This window comes from Microplitis demolitor, chromosome 5 (assembly GCF_026212275.2).
Source record: "Microplitis demolitor isolate Queensland-Clemson2020A chromosome 5, iyMicDemo2.1a, whole genome shotgun sequence".
Lineage (NCBI taxonomy): Eukaryota > Metazoa > Arthropoda > Insecta > Hymenoptera > Braconidae > Microplitis > Microplitis demolitor.
In genome coordinates this window covers 22,915,381-22,932,156 of record NC_068549.1, presented here as the reverse complement: position 1 = coordinate 22,932,156, position 16,776 = coordinate 22,915,381, and the positions used below count along the sequence as shown (strand labels likewise).

Below are 16,776 nucleotides of genomic sequence, written 5' to 3'. Positions count from 1 at the left end.
ATTGGAGTTTTATTTTTCAGTAGAGTAGCAAGAGCAACAACTTGTATGTAATTATCACAGTACTTATATATTTGTACAATTATATGGACTGTGCCAGTGCAAACAGTTATATTAGGCAGTAAAGTTTCGTGCCATAAACCACAATCAACTGTTACCCACGGTAGCTTAACACTAATGTAACTCCACTTATTTTTATCTCTCTGTCTCTCCTTATTTTTTTACTTCATACAACTTTTAAAGAATACCATAACTATACATATATGTCCAAGTTAACTTCACAACTGCCTTTATACATAATATATATAAATATATATCAACTTGTTGAAATTTCTATAAAAAATTTAAAAATCTAATTTTTCATTCAAAAGCCTCTGGATTTTTTTTTTTTTAAATTGATTATAAAAAAATATGAGATAATTTTAATATACTAGCTGATATATATTAGCTGACATATTTAATTCATTTTAAAAAAAATCTGGGCGAAAATTAAGGAATAAGTAGAATAAAAAATATGAAAACTGGAAATGAGCGACAAGTAGACATAAGTGTTCTATTGCAGGATAAATATGACGGTAACAGACAAATTTAGATAATTATGCAAATCAATTAACGTCAATATTTAATGGAAACTTGTAATTGAGTCAGCGTATCATGAAAAGTGTCACGAGAATAAAAAAATAAAAATTAAATGATAGTTTAATGTTACATGTGTTGAATAACATTTAATTCGCGGCAAAGTATGATTTAACCGCGAAAGTAAAAAATTTAAATTAATATATGCATTTAAAAAAAAAAAAAAAAAAATAAGAAGTAATGAGAGTTATGTATATGAAAATAAGAGGAAAATTACTCTGGTTTGAGGAGGTCTCTATAAAGTATACATCGTACCTTACAATATAATTCATGCGGACTTTCACTTTCTCATACGTGTAAGTATGTGCGAAAATTCACCATCTGAATTTAAAGTTTCTTAAAAAAAGTTTAAAAAACTCGACTCTAGTAATTTCTATAACTATTTACTTATTTGTCTTTTTAATTGGATTCAAATTTTTGGCGGGTAATTATTTTTTAAAAGTTACCGGGGATTAAGGATTAAATTAATAAGCTTATAGAGTTGTCATTAAACAAGTGTGTGTACGTGAGAAAATTGGAAGGAGCAACAGGTTATAAGACGAGCTTTTGTTAGCTTTGTTTTCACAACCCCTGCGTGTTGAATTATTTGAGGAAACACGCGGTCTCTTTAGACTCGAGAGTTTCGAGGGTTTAGGTGCTCCTTGATAATCGATTACTGACAGCTTTATTGTTATTTAAAACATCACTACTAATTCATTATTATTATTATTATTTTAGTTTAATTAAACATTTAAATTAATTATTATAATCAATAATTGAAAATTTTTTTGAATAAATTTTATAAGTCCTGTCAGTGCGCGAGGATAATTAATTTAATTGATTAATTTTTAGTTTCATTTTCTGGTTCATTGAACGTTCGACTTTAATTTTTAAAAAATTATTGACCGCGAATTTTAAATTTTTAAAAATAAATAAAAAAAAAAGCGGGAAATTATAATTAAAATTTTTCCAATGGAACCAAATTTCGATAATTGAATTTATCGGAAAAATGGCGACTTTAATTTTTAAAAAATTATAGAGCGCGAATTTTAAATTTTTAAATATGAATTAAAAAAATAAAAATCGCGGGAAATTTAAATTAAAATTTTTTCAATGGAACCAAATTTCGATAATTAAATTTATCTTCAGAATGGCGGCTTTAATTTTTAAAAAATTATAGAGCGCGAATTTTAAATTTTTAAATATGAATTAAAAAAATAAAAATCGCGGGAAATTGAAATTTAAATTTTTTTAATGGAACCAAATTTCGATAATTGAATTTATCGGGAAAATGGCGACTTTTTTTTATTGAAAAAATAGAAGTGAGAAATTTTTTGAGGATAGTAATTAATAAATTTTGAATTAATTAGAGGATTATAATCGATAATTATTTAGTGAAAATTAATAACCAGACAGTGAGAATTATGAAAACCGAGTAGTAAATCCTATGGCGGTAACTTTAAAACTTCAAAGTGGAAAATGGCGCTCGTGAATTTTACAAGCGGGTACACACGTTAATCCTAAAGCTATACTCAAAATCTCAAATATTCAATATTATATTATTAAATCCTGCTATTTTATTCATAGCTAAATCTTTGAAATTCACATCGATAGAAAAATGGAATAATAAATCAGGTTGAATAATAAATAAACTTAATAATTACTTATTTAATTTTTTTTTCAAATTTTTCTCCTTTTTCCCGGGTATTATTTATTTACTTTTGTTGAAAATATCGTATAAATGTGCGAGTGTTAAAACTTTACGATACCTGCATGTGATTTTATGCGAGTCGAAATAAAAAGTAAAAAAGTATAAAAAAGGCTGTTTGGCGCACTCGTAAAATTCGTCAATAAATCTCTTGGGTTATTCGAAGCCGTTACACATTTATGTGAAATCCACGCATTGCATTGGGAAGTATTAAAAGGGGTGGGTGGTTTGCGGAGGGTTCAGAGACGAGCTACAGACTATGATGTCAAAGTTATAGTGCGCTGCATGTACTCCAGCTTATCGCGTATTTACATAAACTTCACATGGATTATACGAGTCCTCTCTTCCTCCATACGAAATTATGTCTGCAATTTTATCGCTCGATGACATTTTATCATAAAAATTTTCCTAGCTTTAAAAAATATTCTTTACTTATCTATTCTCTATAAAAAATAAATAAAATGTTTACTATTATTGAAAAATATTTTTTTCTCTTATTCAAATCAATTAAAAAAAAATTTTTTTTTTTCAATATTGAGGCTGCCTATCGAAATATTTTTTTTGTTTAATTATTTTATGACGCAGTGCAAACTTTAAATTCGTCTATTTTTTTTCAAAACCCAATAAAAGCCGCGTTTTTTTCAAAAAATTATTCAAGCATTTTTTTTAATCGTTTTCAAATTAAAAAATAAAAATACGACTCAAATACCGGATTGTAATCAGACATAAATAAAATTTTCAAAGTCCAAAGGAAATTTTTTAAAATTTTAATTAAAAATTCACCAGAAGTGAAATTGATTTTAATTTTTAAATTACGCAGTTATTTGAACTCCGTCAAAAAATGACTTAAAATTCAAAATCTACATGCCGTTAAATTTTTCTGTCATAATTATAATTTTATAAAATTCCACGTAAACTGACACTTTTTAAAAAAAAGTTCATCAGATAATTTTTAGTAATTATTTTTCCATTTAAATAAATTGACAATTGTTTTTAAAATAAAAAATAAAATCAGAGAGTAGATTTTCAGGAGTACAAAAAAGGGGATGAAATGTTTCGAGTCGTGAGGTGAAAATAACATTTGTATGCATTGCAGACTGTATTACTACTACTAGAACTAGACTCCCATAGCACTATATATATATAGATATATACAAAGAGACACTAGTAACTCGATCTATTCTCTAGTTCTCTATTATTATCATCTCTCCCTCTCTTAATCTGAATCTCATCTCATCTCTTCACCTCATGCCTCCTCATTTCGATATATCCACGATCTCTAGTTATGTTAACTCTCTTACTCTCTCTACAATAATTTTACAGTACTATATTATTGTATCCATTGACTCCCTCTCATCTTTATCCCGTCTCCTGTCACTATTATCGCAGCACCCATATAGACACTGTGCATACACACTCCGCTGTGTCTGTACAACTTAATACTACTGTAGACAACTTGGTTGTATTCACGATCCAGCTTTGGATGTTTAGTGAACACGAGACAAGACGAGACATCAAATCTCTGATGAGCTGAATCTTTGTACTCATCTCAGTACTCAGACAATTATTTGCTTTTATAAAAAAACATATTTATTCAATTATATTTTTATTACTCAGTATGTTTTTATGGACACATTAAATAAAAGTTAAGTGATGACATTTTACCTTTTACGTTTTAAGTTTATTGGAACGATGGAATATTAAAGCAAACAGTTACAAGTAATTGGCTGTCGGCTGCTCGATCTCTACGCAGGTTTAGTCTCAACCGTAACGCAATTTTTAAAAAATAAATTCAGGTCTTTCTCTAAGAGTGAGTATGGATTTATGAAATTAGATCAATCTTGTTGATCTAGAAATCTGCCGATAGGCTTTTACTCTTCTTGACTCTGTTCCACACTCTCTTTTACATTCAATAATTTTTTTTTTTTAGAATGAAAGAAAGAGAGAGAGGGAGAGACAGGAGGAGTATAAATAGTTATCACAATTATAAAAATACTGAGCTGTGATTTCTCTTTGCTTATAATCGATTTGAGTTAATTGGCAGATTATCGGTTTTCTCGGTCATTAAGTACTTCAATTAGGCCTTTTATTTATTCGTATACTAATATAGAGAAAAATCGGTTAACTAGTTTAATATTATTCATTTATGTATTCCATTTTTTTTTTTACCTAGATTACTTAATTGTTGGAAATTAATTTTCTTTACCGTTAATTTATTTTTTTTTTTTAATTAGAGGCCACTTTAATTAATTGATTTTAAAATAAAAATTATAGTAGCTATGGATATTTTTATTTGGAAAAATTTTATGAAAAAAAAAAAAAAGTAAATTTGGATTTTTTAAATTTTCAAATAATTTTAATATTATCACTATGGAATAAATAATTTTACAAAAATCAATCAGTAGCTTAAAAAAAAAAAAAAAAAAAAAAAAAAAAAAAAAAAAAAAAAATACTTCTTTAATAGAATAAAAATAAAAAATGAAAACCTGAGTTCCTTTTTCTAAACAATTATACATTAAATTAATTTTTTTTTAATTATCCAATAGCCTTTCACCAATTAAACTTTTGCAATTCTTTCACTTGTATTATAAAAAGATTATTATATATATTTATTAAGTATTACGTCCCATGACAATGTCGAAATAATAATTAACCTACGTAATAGTTTTGTTATATTGTTTTAAATGTGTCACAATGTCGCCGCTTCATCGCTATCATAATAAATAATAATAATAATTCATACTTAAAACATCAATTTTTTTTTTATTTAAATTTCTCCATAAATCCTCGCGACTTGTCACCTTTCGATCTCGGGAATAATAAAATTTAAATTTACTCCGAGGTTTCTCATTTTAATAAAAGTTATTTTTATTATTTCTCATACTAAAGTTCTTGTACTAAATTTTTTATTATTATTATTATTATTATATTTTAAACTTATTCTTTTTAAAACTCAAACGTAGTCTCATCTTTCATTGCCCGGGCAAAGCTTTTGTCATCGAAACGGCGCTTCCATGACGACAACCCCCAGTTTTTTTTTATTATTCTCTTTTATAATCGATAAGATTATACGCAACAAAACTATTATTCAAAAATAATAAAAGTATTGTCATTATTTTTAATTATCTTCCCGTCAGTCAGTTAATTATTAATTTATAAGACGCGATTTACAAATAACAAAGTTGTTAACTCTAGTGAAAGCTTCTTTAAGGATTAAACTGTCCAAAGACTCTTTGGAAACCGATAAAATCTTTTGATTCTGTAATCTCTGATCATCTGATTACGCGCATCAATTATTTAATCAACGGTGACTGGTATTATTATTAATTATAGACGAGCGAGTGAATATGTCAGTGAAAATATATATAAATATGTATATAAATGTGTATTTAATTGGTGAGAAGTAGTTGTTTGGAGATTATCAAAGTTATCAAGATTATTCGCAAGGGAGTTGAGGATTTCCTGTTGTGTTTTTACCCACTTTACAAAACGTTTATTCGAGCATCTCGTTACTACCATCTGTTTCTTCCGGTTTTTTTTTATCGATACTGTAACCTGTTGCTTTGCTACTTTTTAATAATTTTTAAGATTCAAACTTTTTTTTGGAATATGAATAGGCGCGAAATTAGGCGTTTTTTTTTTTTTTAATTAAAACTAGGGTAGAAGTACCATTTTTGGCCAGTGCTTCATTTTTAGACATTTAATACATTATTTTAATTAATAAGAAAGTAGAAAATAAAATTTATAGTTTAATAGGGTGAGAAAAGTATACTTTTATATATTTTTAAAATTATCTGTCATTGCGACATTTACAAATTACTCTATTTTTATTTTTCAAGTATCCAAAACTGGCAATAAGTGTCCAAAATCGGTACCTGTATCCTATATATAGAGAATCGATAGAATTTCTATAGAAAATCTTGACTCAGTTTCCTAATAGGGAAGTTTTGGAGTTTTCCCTTAGGGTCAACTATTTTTCTGTGTAAAAATTTGAATTGTCAGTGGAAAAAAAAATTTTTTTCATTTTTAGTCAAAATGGGGTAGACTTTTTTATTTTTCAAGATTAATTTGAAAATATACTTAAAAAAAAATTGAGTGTCCCATTTTACCCAAATTCTAATTAATAAAAAAAAAATTCAAATTATTTATTAATTAAAAAAAAAATAATTAACAAGACAAAGATATGTGTTGAAAATTGTAAATATATAAGATACAAGTTTAAAATATATTGTGGGTATTTCTGTTTGAATGACATTTTACTTTTTGGGTAAACGAGTAAACTTGAATAAGTAATGTATCGCAAACCTGTTGCTCTCAGAGTATTCGCAAAAGAGGCTCGGGTGATTTGTCACTCGAGTCACTAGGGAGCTTTTCGGGTGAAAAAAACACAGATCTATTAAATGCCGGAAAAACCAAAGGGTAAAGTTGAATAAATAAAACTCGTGTTTCAATGGTGTTTGCACTATTTATCTTTCCGATACTTTTTTTTAAAAACTTCCATCAGAAATTATTTATAAAATTCAAGCAGTCGATGAAATGATACAAGTGGTCGATGGCAGATGGTAAATAGTAAAATAAAATATATATGAAAAGTATTAATCAGCGAAATGATGATTGTCCACGATTGCTCCGTATTATTGGTCGCGGGTTATTCCCATGCGTGACGCGATTTAATATCGACGGGCGCATAATCATCGTCACGCGCGGATAAATACGAATTAGCGAGTTGCACTTTATATACATAAATACATAAATATATCTATCTATCAATCTATCTCTCCATCTGTACATATATTTGTGGTTTCGGTATCTCAATATAAAATTATTAAAACCAACTAATTGCGTTAAACAATATTTTATTTAACAAACAACGTGCGTCAGTCGAAAAACTGAATCTCAATTTCAATCTCAAATTTTGAATGCAAGCGAACGTATTTTGGAATTTTTCAAACCTCTATGCCCGGCATAGAAAATTAATTTTTGACTCAAGAAATATTTTGTGTTACGAATTGAAAACAAAAATTTTAAGACTAGAAAAAATCTCGCTCCTAGAAAATTATAATTGATCTGGGTACGAAGATTCACGAATAAATTATCGATCGATCTCTATGGCAACGTCATAAATATATATACATATACATATATATACACTCAAACTAGTATATATGCATCTATAAATTCATAAATCCTAGTCCGTTTGCATAAATCCCGATTCTCTTCCTCTCACCCATCTATATTTATAGATATATATGTATATATAAAATATATATTACTAATGCATTTCTACAACCCCTACATGTCCTCAAAATATCCAAATAGAAATGTATATCATCGATGGTACCTGGTTTTTGCCAATGAGTGGAATTAGTTGATGCAAAGAGAGCAAACTATATTATATATATATATAGATTATATATACATAGACTAAGGGGTGATGCGTAAATTCAGTAGCAATAAACCTACAAAATTAAACCCTCAACATATTTACAATTATTGCTTTCTCCACTCAGGATTAAAATCCCCATTTACTGAAATAATATTTTATTTATTTATTTATTTAATAAATATATAGGTAATTTAATGTGTATAGTTGATGTATTATTAATTAGTTTTCGTGTCACGAACTCAAGATGCACCGTCGAGAGCAAAGCATGAAGAAGCTCAAATTCTCAACCGAATTAACGCACCATCCCTCAACTTACTCACGTTTACGTTTAACTCATAAGACGGTAGTGTATAACGAGTAGCGGAGCAGTTGTGTCTCATGGGAAAGGTGAGATTTTCGAGTTAACTCTAGAGCTACTAGAAAATTTGGGAAACTATATATATATATTTATATATATATAGTTGATTATCTAAGAAAGGGTATGACAAAGTTCTGCACGCTCGAAAATAGAAGCTTTAGAAGATATTGTTTAAGAGGGGAAATTAATCTCACTAAAGTATAGTATATATGTATATGTTTAGTATGCATATGTTTATGGAGGGGATGGATAGGGGTGAGCTGGAGGGGGGGGGCATGTATGCAGATCCCTGTGGCTATTTGCTGTATTCTGTTTCTATTCTGCAGTTTTTATATTTTTTGCTTTGACGTACACGGGAGGTTTATTAATATCGATGTTTAATGCACGGGCGAAAAGAGATGTACATACTACTCGACGTTTTATACAGTTTAATAGCTATCGAGGGGTTATAAAGTGCATTATTTAAATTGGGTACACTTTTTGTTTATTACCGTGAGCTAAATTTACTGATCATCCAAAGTTTTTTATTTTGAATACTGATGGTTGTCAGAAATTTGAAACTCAGTTTTAAAAGATGTCAATTTATGGTTTTTGTCCTATATATGCAGCACTTGTGGCCGTTGATACATTTTCGAACACTAATTACTGAGGCCAAAATTTTTGCTTTAATTTAAAAATAACAATTCATAATTAATGATGTCAAATTTTTGATGTTACGGCAAAAATATTGGTCGTATAAAAAAATTTTTCAAATAAAAGTTGTTTAAAATTTAATTTTATAAAAAAAATGTATCTTATAATTTTGTCTTAGGATTAATAAGAAAGCCGTAATTTCGATATTAAGATTTTGATAATTATCAAAAATTTGAATCTTTCATTATGAATCTTAATTTTGAAATTACGGTGAAAATATTGGTCGTATAAAAAAATCTTAAAAGACATTTTTTTTAGAAAATCAAATTTTCTACAATTTTTGTTTAAAAACTTTTTTGATAAGACCAATATTTTCGCCGTAATATCAAAAATTTTAACAATTAATTTTGAAATCAAGGCAAAAATCTCGTCCCGAAAACGTTTGTCTTCAAAAATATTTTTTTGACAACTTTTTTTTTTCTGTGAATCTTTACCGAATGTAAAAAATTCATTTTCATTAATTATTTAATATAAATAAAAAAAAAATGCATATTTACATACTCTACAATTTTGCAAAAAATAAAAAATTGTATTTTAATTATAATTTTTTTAACGGGTTTTAATACAGACTAAACTACCTTGTGAGTATATTGTATAGTTGTAGAGTTTTCTCATCAAAGGAGAACTAATTACGTAGGCATCTGTTGTGCAGTATAAAGGTGTACAATGTACGATCGACCTCTCCTATTCGGCAAACTCAACTTCCACCTCCAGCCCCACCCTCATGTCTATCTGTACCTACATGTTGTATGTACATAAATAAATAAATATAGATATATGCGGATGTTTCTCTTTCCTCGAAACATTTAACGATCGTATATACGAATGGAAAACGTTACGATTTGAGTACGTCGTCGCCTTGGGGCGACGGACGATGAAATTTCAGACGAACTGAATGAGATACGAGGAATGTTTTTAGCGGAAGAGGTGCTGGTGAAATACAACAACTGAACAACAGATGTTGGCAGAGCCAGAGGAAGCTGATGGGTAGTTGGCGAGGAAGAGGAAGAGGGAGAGAAAGGGGCGGGAGGAGGACAAAATGAAACGAGGCGAGAATTGTTGAAATGACGGAGGAAATACGAAGCTTCGTTAAATAATTAATCGATTCGTTGCGTTGCATTGGGCGAGAGGTGTCTCTTTAACGCGAGACTTCTTTGATAAGCGGGGAGAGAAAGGGGGGTAAGATTGAACATGGTGTCTTTGTTGGCATAACCTCCACTCGACTCACACACTTTTCATCCCTGGCGAAGAGATTTACGGAAGCTGCTGGGTGACAAGTCGAGTTCCATACCTAGCTGCCAGCTATATTCGTTTACCGGAAACTTTATCTCGCCCGGGACGCGAGACAACTTCCGGATCGGGGATTGTCAAGGCGATAAATTTAACGCGTGTCCGGTTTCTATCCAATTTTAATCTTAATGACTGTTCGATTTTGTCCTATTGTTTCAATCTTAACATTTCTACTGGGACTGGATAATTTATTCTCACTTTTGTATTTAATTAAAATTTTTTTTTTTCAATGCTGATGAGGATTGAGGACAAAAAACTTTATAAATATTTTAAATTTTTTAAAAAATTACTAAATGTCTTGGGAGTAGAGATTTAATTACTCGACAGTTGTTTAATTTTTAATGGAGAAATTTTTCTCAGGTCCGTTTTACCCACTAGAAAAAATAATAAATAATAAAAGTTATAAAAAAAAAACTAAAATATTTAGTCAGTCAAGTGCGACGACTGGATAATCCTCGTACTATGACACGGTTGCTTTACCAGAATTAAATATCAGATTCTCGTATTAATTATTTCCCAGGTTTTCCCACGCATTAGTTTTAGTTTATTCCATATAATGCTATGGAACAGGAGCTATTATATATAAAATACCGTGTGTCAAGTCTCCGGTCTTACTCCGGCACAGTCCGACAGCCATATCATGTAAGATTTATTTTCCTGAGCTGACGTTATAACGACCCAGGTATTTATCTCCAAACTCCACTGCAATCGTCGCAATATTGGTCAGACAAATTTCTAGATGACAGGACCCAGTGACGAGCAGGTGTCCAGGTAATTGATTTTAATTTGTATTTTCAGATTCTGTGAACGCTGACGGGTCGAGTGAAATTTATAACAGTACCAGAAGCAGTAACATTAATAATAACAACAACAAGGTGTCTAAGAGAGCTAAGCCTCTTGATCCAGAAGACGATTATTATTATTACGATGACGTGGACGAGAGAAATAATCCAACAAACGACTCGCCAGTTGTACCACCGGGTTTTTTAAGCCCTTCTGTCAGAGAATATCTTGATCTCGGTAAATCTATACCAGGTATGAAAATTTTTTATTTAAATTGTTATTATTTTAAAATAATTGATAGACTGAATAGGGCGATAAGAGAAGGGGCTGGAAATTATGGGGTGAAAAAAAGTAAAATCGTCAGGGGCTGTAATAAAATCCCCTTGGAGGCCATCAAGTTGACTGTCTTGGTAAGCTCGAGATCGCTGGGGCTGTACCAGGTCTGGGTATTTCATTATCCTACCGAGTGCCAAGAGTGCCGTGAATTCACTTCTGAGCCCTTATTCCATTAAATTCTCTTTCTGATCTCTCCTCTCACATACTGACGCATTATTAATCCCCGTCGAGTTATTACTGTTATTATAACTGCGATGGTACATTAACAACAGAATTATCAAGTCCAGCACTTGTTCCGATAGCGGATTGGATAAAATATTGGGGTAAAAAGGATCGATAAAAACTTGTAACCGCAATAATTCTGTTAATTAATTTACAAGAGCCTTTTAATTGGCTTCTTTTTAAAATGATTTTTTTTTAATTACTATCGAGATCAAGGGAAGGTTGTAAATCGCAAATTCCAGTTTGTAATTAATTACAAATTTATTTTAAAAAAAATTCAGTTATTATGAGCTGATTTAAAAAAAAATGTAAAAAATTCCAATCCGCGGAGTTTAAAAAAATAGTTTTCCAATTAAATTTAATTATGGCTAAAAGTAAAGGATAATTATTAAAATAAGTAGATAGTTTAAATAGAGTTAGCACATGGAAAGCTCAATGAATGCCTGTGGGATCAGTTATAGGATGAATAAACTACCCTTATTTCAAGTATGACAACAGTGGTAGGTTCAGTGAACCGAAATTCCACGGGCAACCACTACCATCCGGCTAAATTGTTGGCCTCATCCTCATCCTCATCCTCGTCCTCATCCTCACCCTATATAATATAGACCCCCCGGCTCTTCATTCGTCTCTGGGCTGTTTTACCGCGTGTTCACAGCGGTTACCACAGTCGCAAGCTTCTATTCTGAATAGCAATCGTGTGAGAGGGAGAGAGAGGGAAGCCGGGTGTTGTTACCGTGCCGCGAAAAGAGACAGGGATGGAATGAGTAGTTTGGGGTTGAGGTTGCTGAGAATTTCTCGTTAAATTCACTTTGCCGGTTTTTCGCACGTAAAAATTTAGCGAATCAAGTCCGAATGCGCTGAAACGTCTCTTTGGTGTGTGAGTCTGGGTGTGGGTGTGAGTTGGTGTGTGTAAATAAGTTGGGAGTGAATGATGTGGACGCAAGGGAAGATAAATAAAAATAAAAAGTTTAAATTTAGTAAAGTTGGATGACAAAGCATACGGGGTAAAAAAAAAGTATCGATTTGTTTTAGTCAGTCCGTTGGCGAACGAGGTGACCAACGGAAAATTTATATGTATCGATGTCACGCGCTACCGAGATACGTTTATAAATCGAATTTTAGTCTTCACTGGCATAAATCTACCAATGTACTCTGTTTTGTTAAATATATTTTCTCTGTCATCTGATATAGTCATGATAATTATCCCTTTTATATTTTTTTACATTAAAAAAAATATAAATTTCATTTTATCGGAAATTATTATTCCCAGCTCGAACCAATAATTTTTTTTATTTTCCTCTTAAAATAAAGAGCAAATTTTTTTTTTTACGACAGAAAATCAGCGGAAATATTTTTCGACCACGTACTGAAATTTTCTTTACATTTTAAATATCGAGAGAATTTTACAAATTTATCTTTCCTTAAGTTTACTTAAATAATTGTTACACTTTTTTTTCACTTTACTAGTTTTATGACGTTAAAATTCTTAGCACAGATTTTTACGTTTTATTTTATAAAAATCTCTGACGCTCCCATACCCCAAATATCCGAGCATCCGGAATTTTTACGGTAACCCTTCTTTCCTTAAGACCTTTTACCCCAGTGAATTATTTTCTGGTTGGCACGAGATAGTCTCTCATGTCTCTGGTTCTAGCTCTGGGTTTTACGTACTTTCATACATATATTTATATATAAATATAAGGAGAGAAGACCGAGTCTGGCAGCGATATCTTGAACGAGACCAGGACGAAGCTAGGATGCATTGTGGGCAGAGTGCGGGTATGAGATGGGGCACATTGGAAAACCCAACCCGTCCGCTTAGTTGACTTTATGACGATAGTTCTGGGAAAACGTACGAGAAATGTACCGAAGAAGGATGAGATGGAGATGGAAGAGTGCATAGCCCCGAAGCAATGAAGCAGCTCGGGCTTCGTCCTTCATTTAATTTTACAAATAGCTTGGATAGATTTCATGCAAGATACCTCCTAAAGTCTATATACACACATACTGTACTTCTGTATGATCGTCTCTCTTCGTTTTGTATATTTTACAATACCAGATTCTGTTTACCTCCTTTATTATAAATTAATAATTAAACCTGACATCGCTAATGTTTATACGGTAATTTTTACCCCTTTTGTTAGCAATCCTCAATGTTTCCCTTCACTTTAATTTTTTTTTTTTTTTTTATGATAAAAAATTTGTATGCTAAAGAAAATGCCGAGTGAACCCGGACTAAATATGGAGTGAAATTTATTCCGAAGGGATGTTTATTTTAATATCAAAATTCCGGTCCGAATAAAGGAAAAAAAATAATTGATAAAAAAAAAATGTCAGGCGGGTTTTTGAAAATAAAATTGATCAAGTGACCCTTGAGTTATAATCTCTGGTTCTTAGGCAATTATAAGAAGAGCTTCTTAAGTCCCGGGTTCTGAGTGCCGGGTATCAGTAATACAAGGTGAGTAGTTTTAGTGTGAGAAAAGCACGAAGCCGAGGCTTGCATAAATTACTTTGTTGGTACAGTACATAACAGTAGTATGACACAACAGCCGTGTATTTCCCGTAATAGTTACCAAACCTCGTCTACTACACAACAGTAGACACATATAGAGGGTAGAGGATAGTCGAGAAGAGAAGTCTTCTCTAGGTAGTCTCCGTTCGTCAGATGACAAGCATAGTTTCGCGCCACGACGATGCGTCCATGCACACGTTATGTCTCTATACATCCCCTAAGTCTTGTTCGTCTTGCTCACTATCCAAGTATACACTGATATATATATATGTATGTATATATATAATGATACACTGCAGACTATAGAGATATAATATTGTCTTGTATCTCTACTATTCTCGTGCTCTCTTCTCTTCTCTTCTCTTCTCCAGCTCGTCTCGTCTCGTCTCTTCGGGTGAGTCTGTCACGTAGAGTACAGTAAAATAACCAACTACGACACAGTTGAGAACTCGTCCTGGCACACAATATCCATACGAAATACTCGGGGGAAAATATCACCACGACAATTCCACAGGCATTCATACTTTGGTTGTGTCAAATTTAACCACCAACTATCGACAAAACCAATCTACACTCCAGCGTATTTATATATACATATATATTTATTGTTGTCATAGAAAAATATATAATGTTTTTTTTTTAATGAATTTAAATTGCTATAATTATTGTAAGAAAAATATTGTTGTGATAATAATGAGAGAGAAATGAAGGAAAATGATTGTCACGATTTGTGCTTTTTTGATATTCAAATAAAAGACTAGTTTGAATATATATATATGTATATATATATATAAGGGATTTGTTACCATTGGAAGTTGTTAGACTCGTTAGGGAGAGCTTGTGAGGAAAAGAGTCCGCGTGAAAAGAGCTGAGTTCTCAGAGCAAGTGAATAAAAAAAATAAAAAATAATAATGCTGGAAAAAAAAGTTGAATAAAAAAGTAAATAAAGCAAAAGGAAGACTAGGGGCGAAGGGGAAGGGGATAAAAAAAGTGGATGATGAAAACGAGTAAAGCAAGGTACTGAGGTTGAAGTGGAAGAAACGTACAAAATGAAAATGCGAGAGAAAAGAGAAAATATATATAGATATATTTATAAATCCAGGAGAAATCGAGCGCTAATTTACGAACGTTTACTCATTTATTCCGGCTTGAGGCGTCTCAACGAATTCAAGAATAAGAAGTAGAACAAGATGGAGATCAAGTGGATGGAGGTAGAGATGGAAATGGAGGAAAAAGAAAATAATATTTTACTGGGATTTTAAAACACCGAGATAACATCATTCTATTTTATTTTATTTTATATTTTGTTCCGTTCATTCTTACGTTATTTCGTTTGTTTCAAGCTGTATAATGTTTTATCATTGTGAACTCGAGTTATATCGCGGACGATATTCACCTCAAGGAAATCAACCATTTATTAATGTAGACACAACGCGAATAAAATATATTTTTTATTCTATCTTCAGATAATATTTTGCTATTTAATAATCAATGCACTCTTTCTGTTTTCCATAATATTGAAATAAAAAAAGTTATACTCATTAGTTAGTCTGGAAATTTTTACAACGATACGATTCAAATATTGATTGCTGATTTCCTCATAAATATATTCTCCTCTATATGTAACTACAGTGCACCAAAAAAAGAAAAATTACAGTTCCATAAGTTAACCCGCGCTACGAATGGAAAATGACTGACATTTGAAAAAAATTATGTAAGAACTACAAATAATAGTTTTAGAATTTTTTTAAATATTCAGTTAAAAGTACATCTGAATTTGAATTTGAATTTTTCAAATATTTCGCGCCAAAAAAATAATAAAATTTTTCGGTCAAATTTCGGCCTTCCAATAAAATTCTACTTCTGCATAATTTTGACTAAATTTAAATTTCGCGGGAAAATTTTTTACCCGGTAAACTTTGATTTCTTTTTATTCCTTGAGGATTAAGTGCATCCATAACAAATGAATGAATAAGGTGGGAGACTAGTTAATGTTACCGGTAAACATCTAGGCTGATTAACCCTTTGGAAGTTTAGATATGTAATTAGCTGTCGACTTACGCAGCGACGGAATAACACGCCAGCTAATTCAAAGTTCCCGTAAAGTTATAAGGGAAGCTATGTGCGTTTATATCTGTGTAAGATGAAAAGGCTCTACCAGCACGAGAAGCGATGAATCTTGTGATTCTCTGATGCTGTATATAGACGTCAATATAAACTCTCTCTCGCTCTCTCTCTTTCTCCATCACTTTCTTTCCTGTGTATATATCTATATATAAATGTATATGTAGGATGCGTGGGTGTTGCAGTTGTCAAGACGGTGTACAAAGACATACATCTTCTTGTTCGCTTTAGTGGCAACATTTAGTACAAGATAGACTACGATAGGAAGCTTTTGCTTTATCTTCACTTGGATCTTAGATAGATAATACACTTGATGCAGCCGAGAGATCCTTCAAAGTGCCGCTGTCTTAACCACATCCTTTCTTACTTCCTTCTCTTATCTCCATCATTATCATCATTCTCCATCTTGTTTTATTATAAATAGCTTTACCTTTTAGGTAAACTATCTAATTATAATTATACTTTATTTATAAGGAGATAAATCTGTGCTCTAAAAACTAAAAAAGGTTTTTGGAAATTATTTACCACTGGGCGCAGCATCCCATGGAAAAAATTAGGCTACTAGTCCATTGATCCTTCAGCTTTTTTTTTCATCAAAATATTTATAGAAATTCGATTTTTAGCAAAACTATCGATTTTTGAGAAAAATGGTTCAAACAAAAGTTGTAGGAAATTTAATTTACTACAAAAAAGGTCATAAGACTCATCAACGTATCTCTGATAGTTTCGGAGTTATAGAGAAAATAAGT

General features: G+C 31.0%; 2 protein-coding genes across 2 annotated transcripts in view; one reads left to right on the top strand and one right to left on the bottom strand.

Annotated features, from left to right (window-relative positions):
- LOC103570795 (RING finger protein 17) overlaps nt 1-16,776 on the bottom strand; it is an 87,774-nt gene that overhangs the window by 17,445 nt on the left and 53,553 nt on the right. The window lies entirely within an intron of this gene.
- LOC103570794 (uncharacterized) overlaps nt 1-16,776 on the top strand; it is a 28,068-nt gene that overhangs the window by 8,958 nt on the left and 2,334 nt on the right. Inside the window, exon 2 of the mRNA XM_008548659.2 lies at nt 10,846-11,082. Coding sequence (XP_008546881.1) covers nt 10,846-11,082 — 237 coding nt within the window. The remainder of the gene's footprint in view (nt 1-10,845; nt 11,083-16,776) is intronic.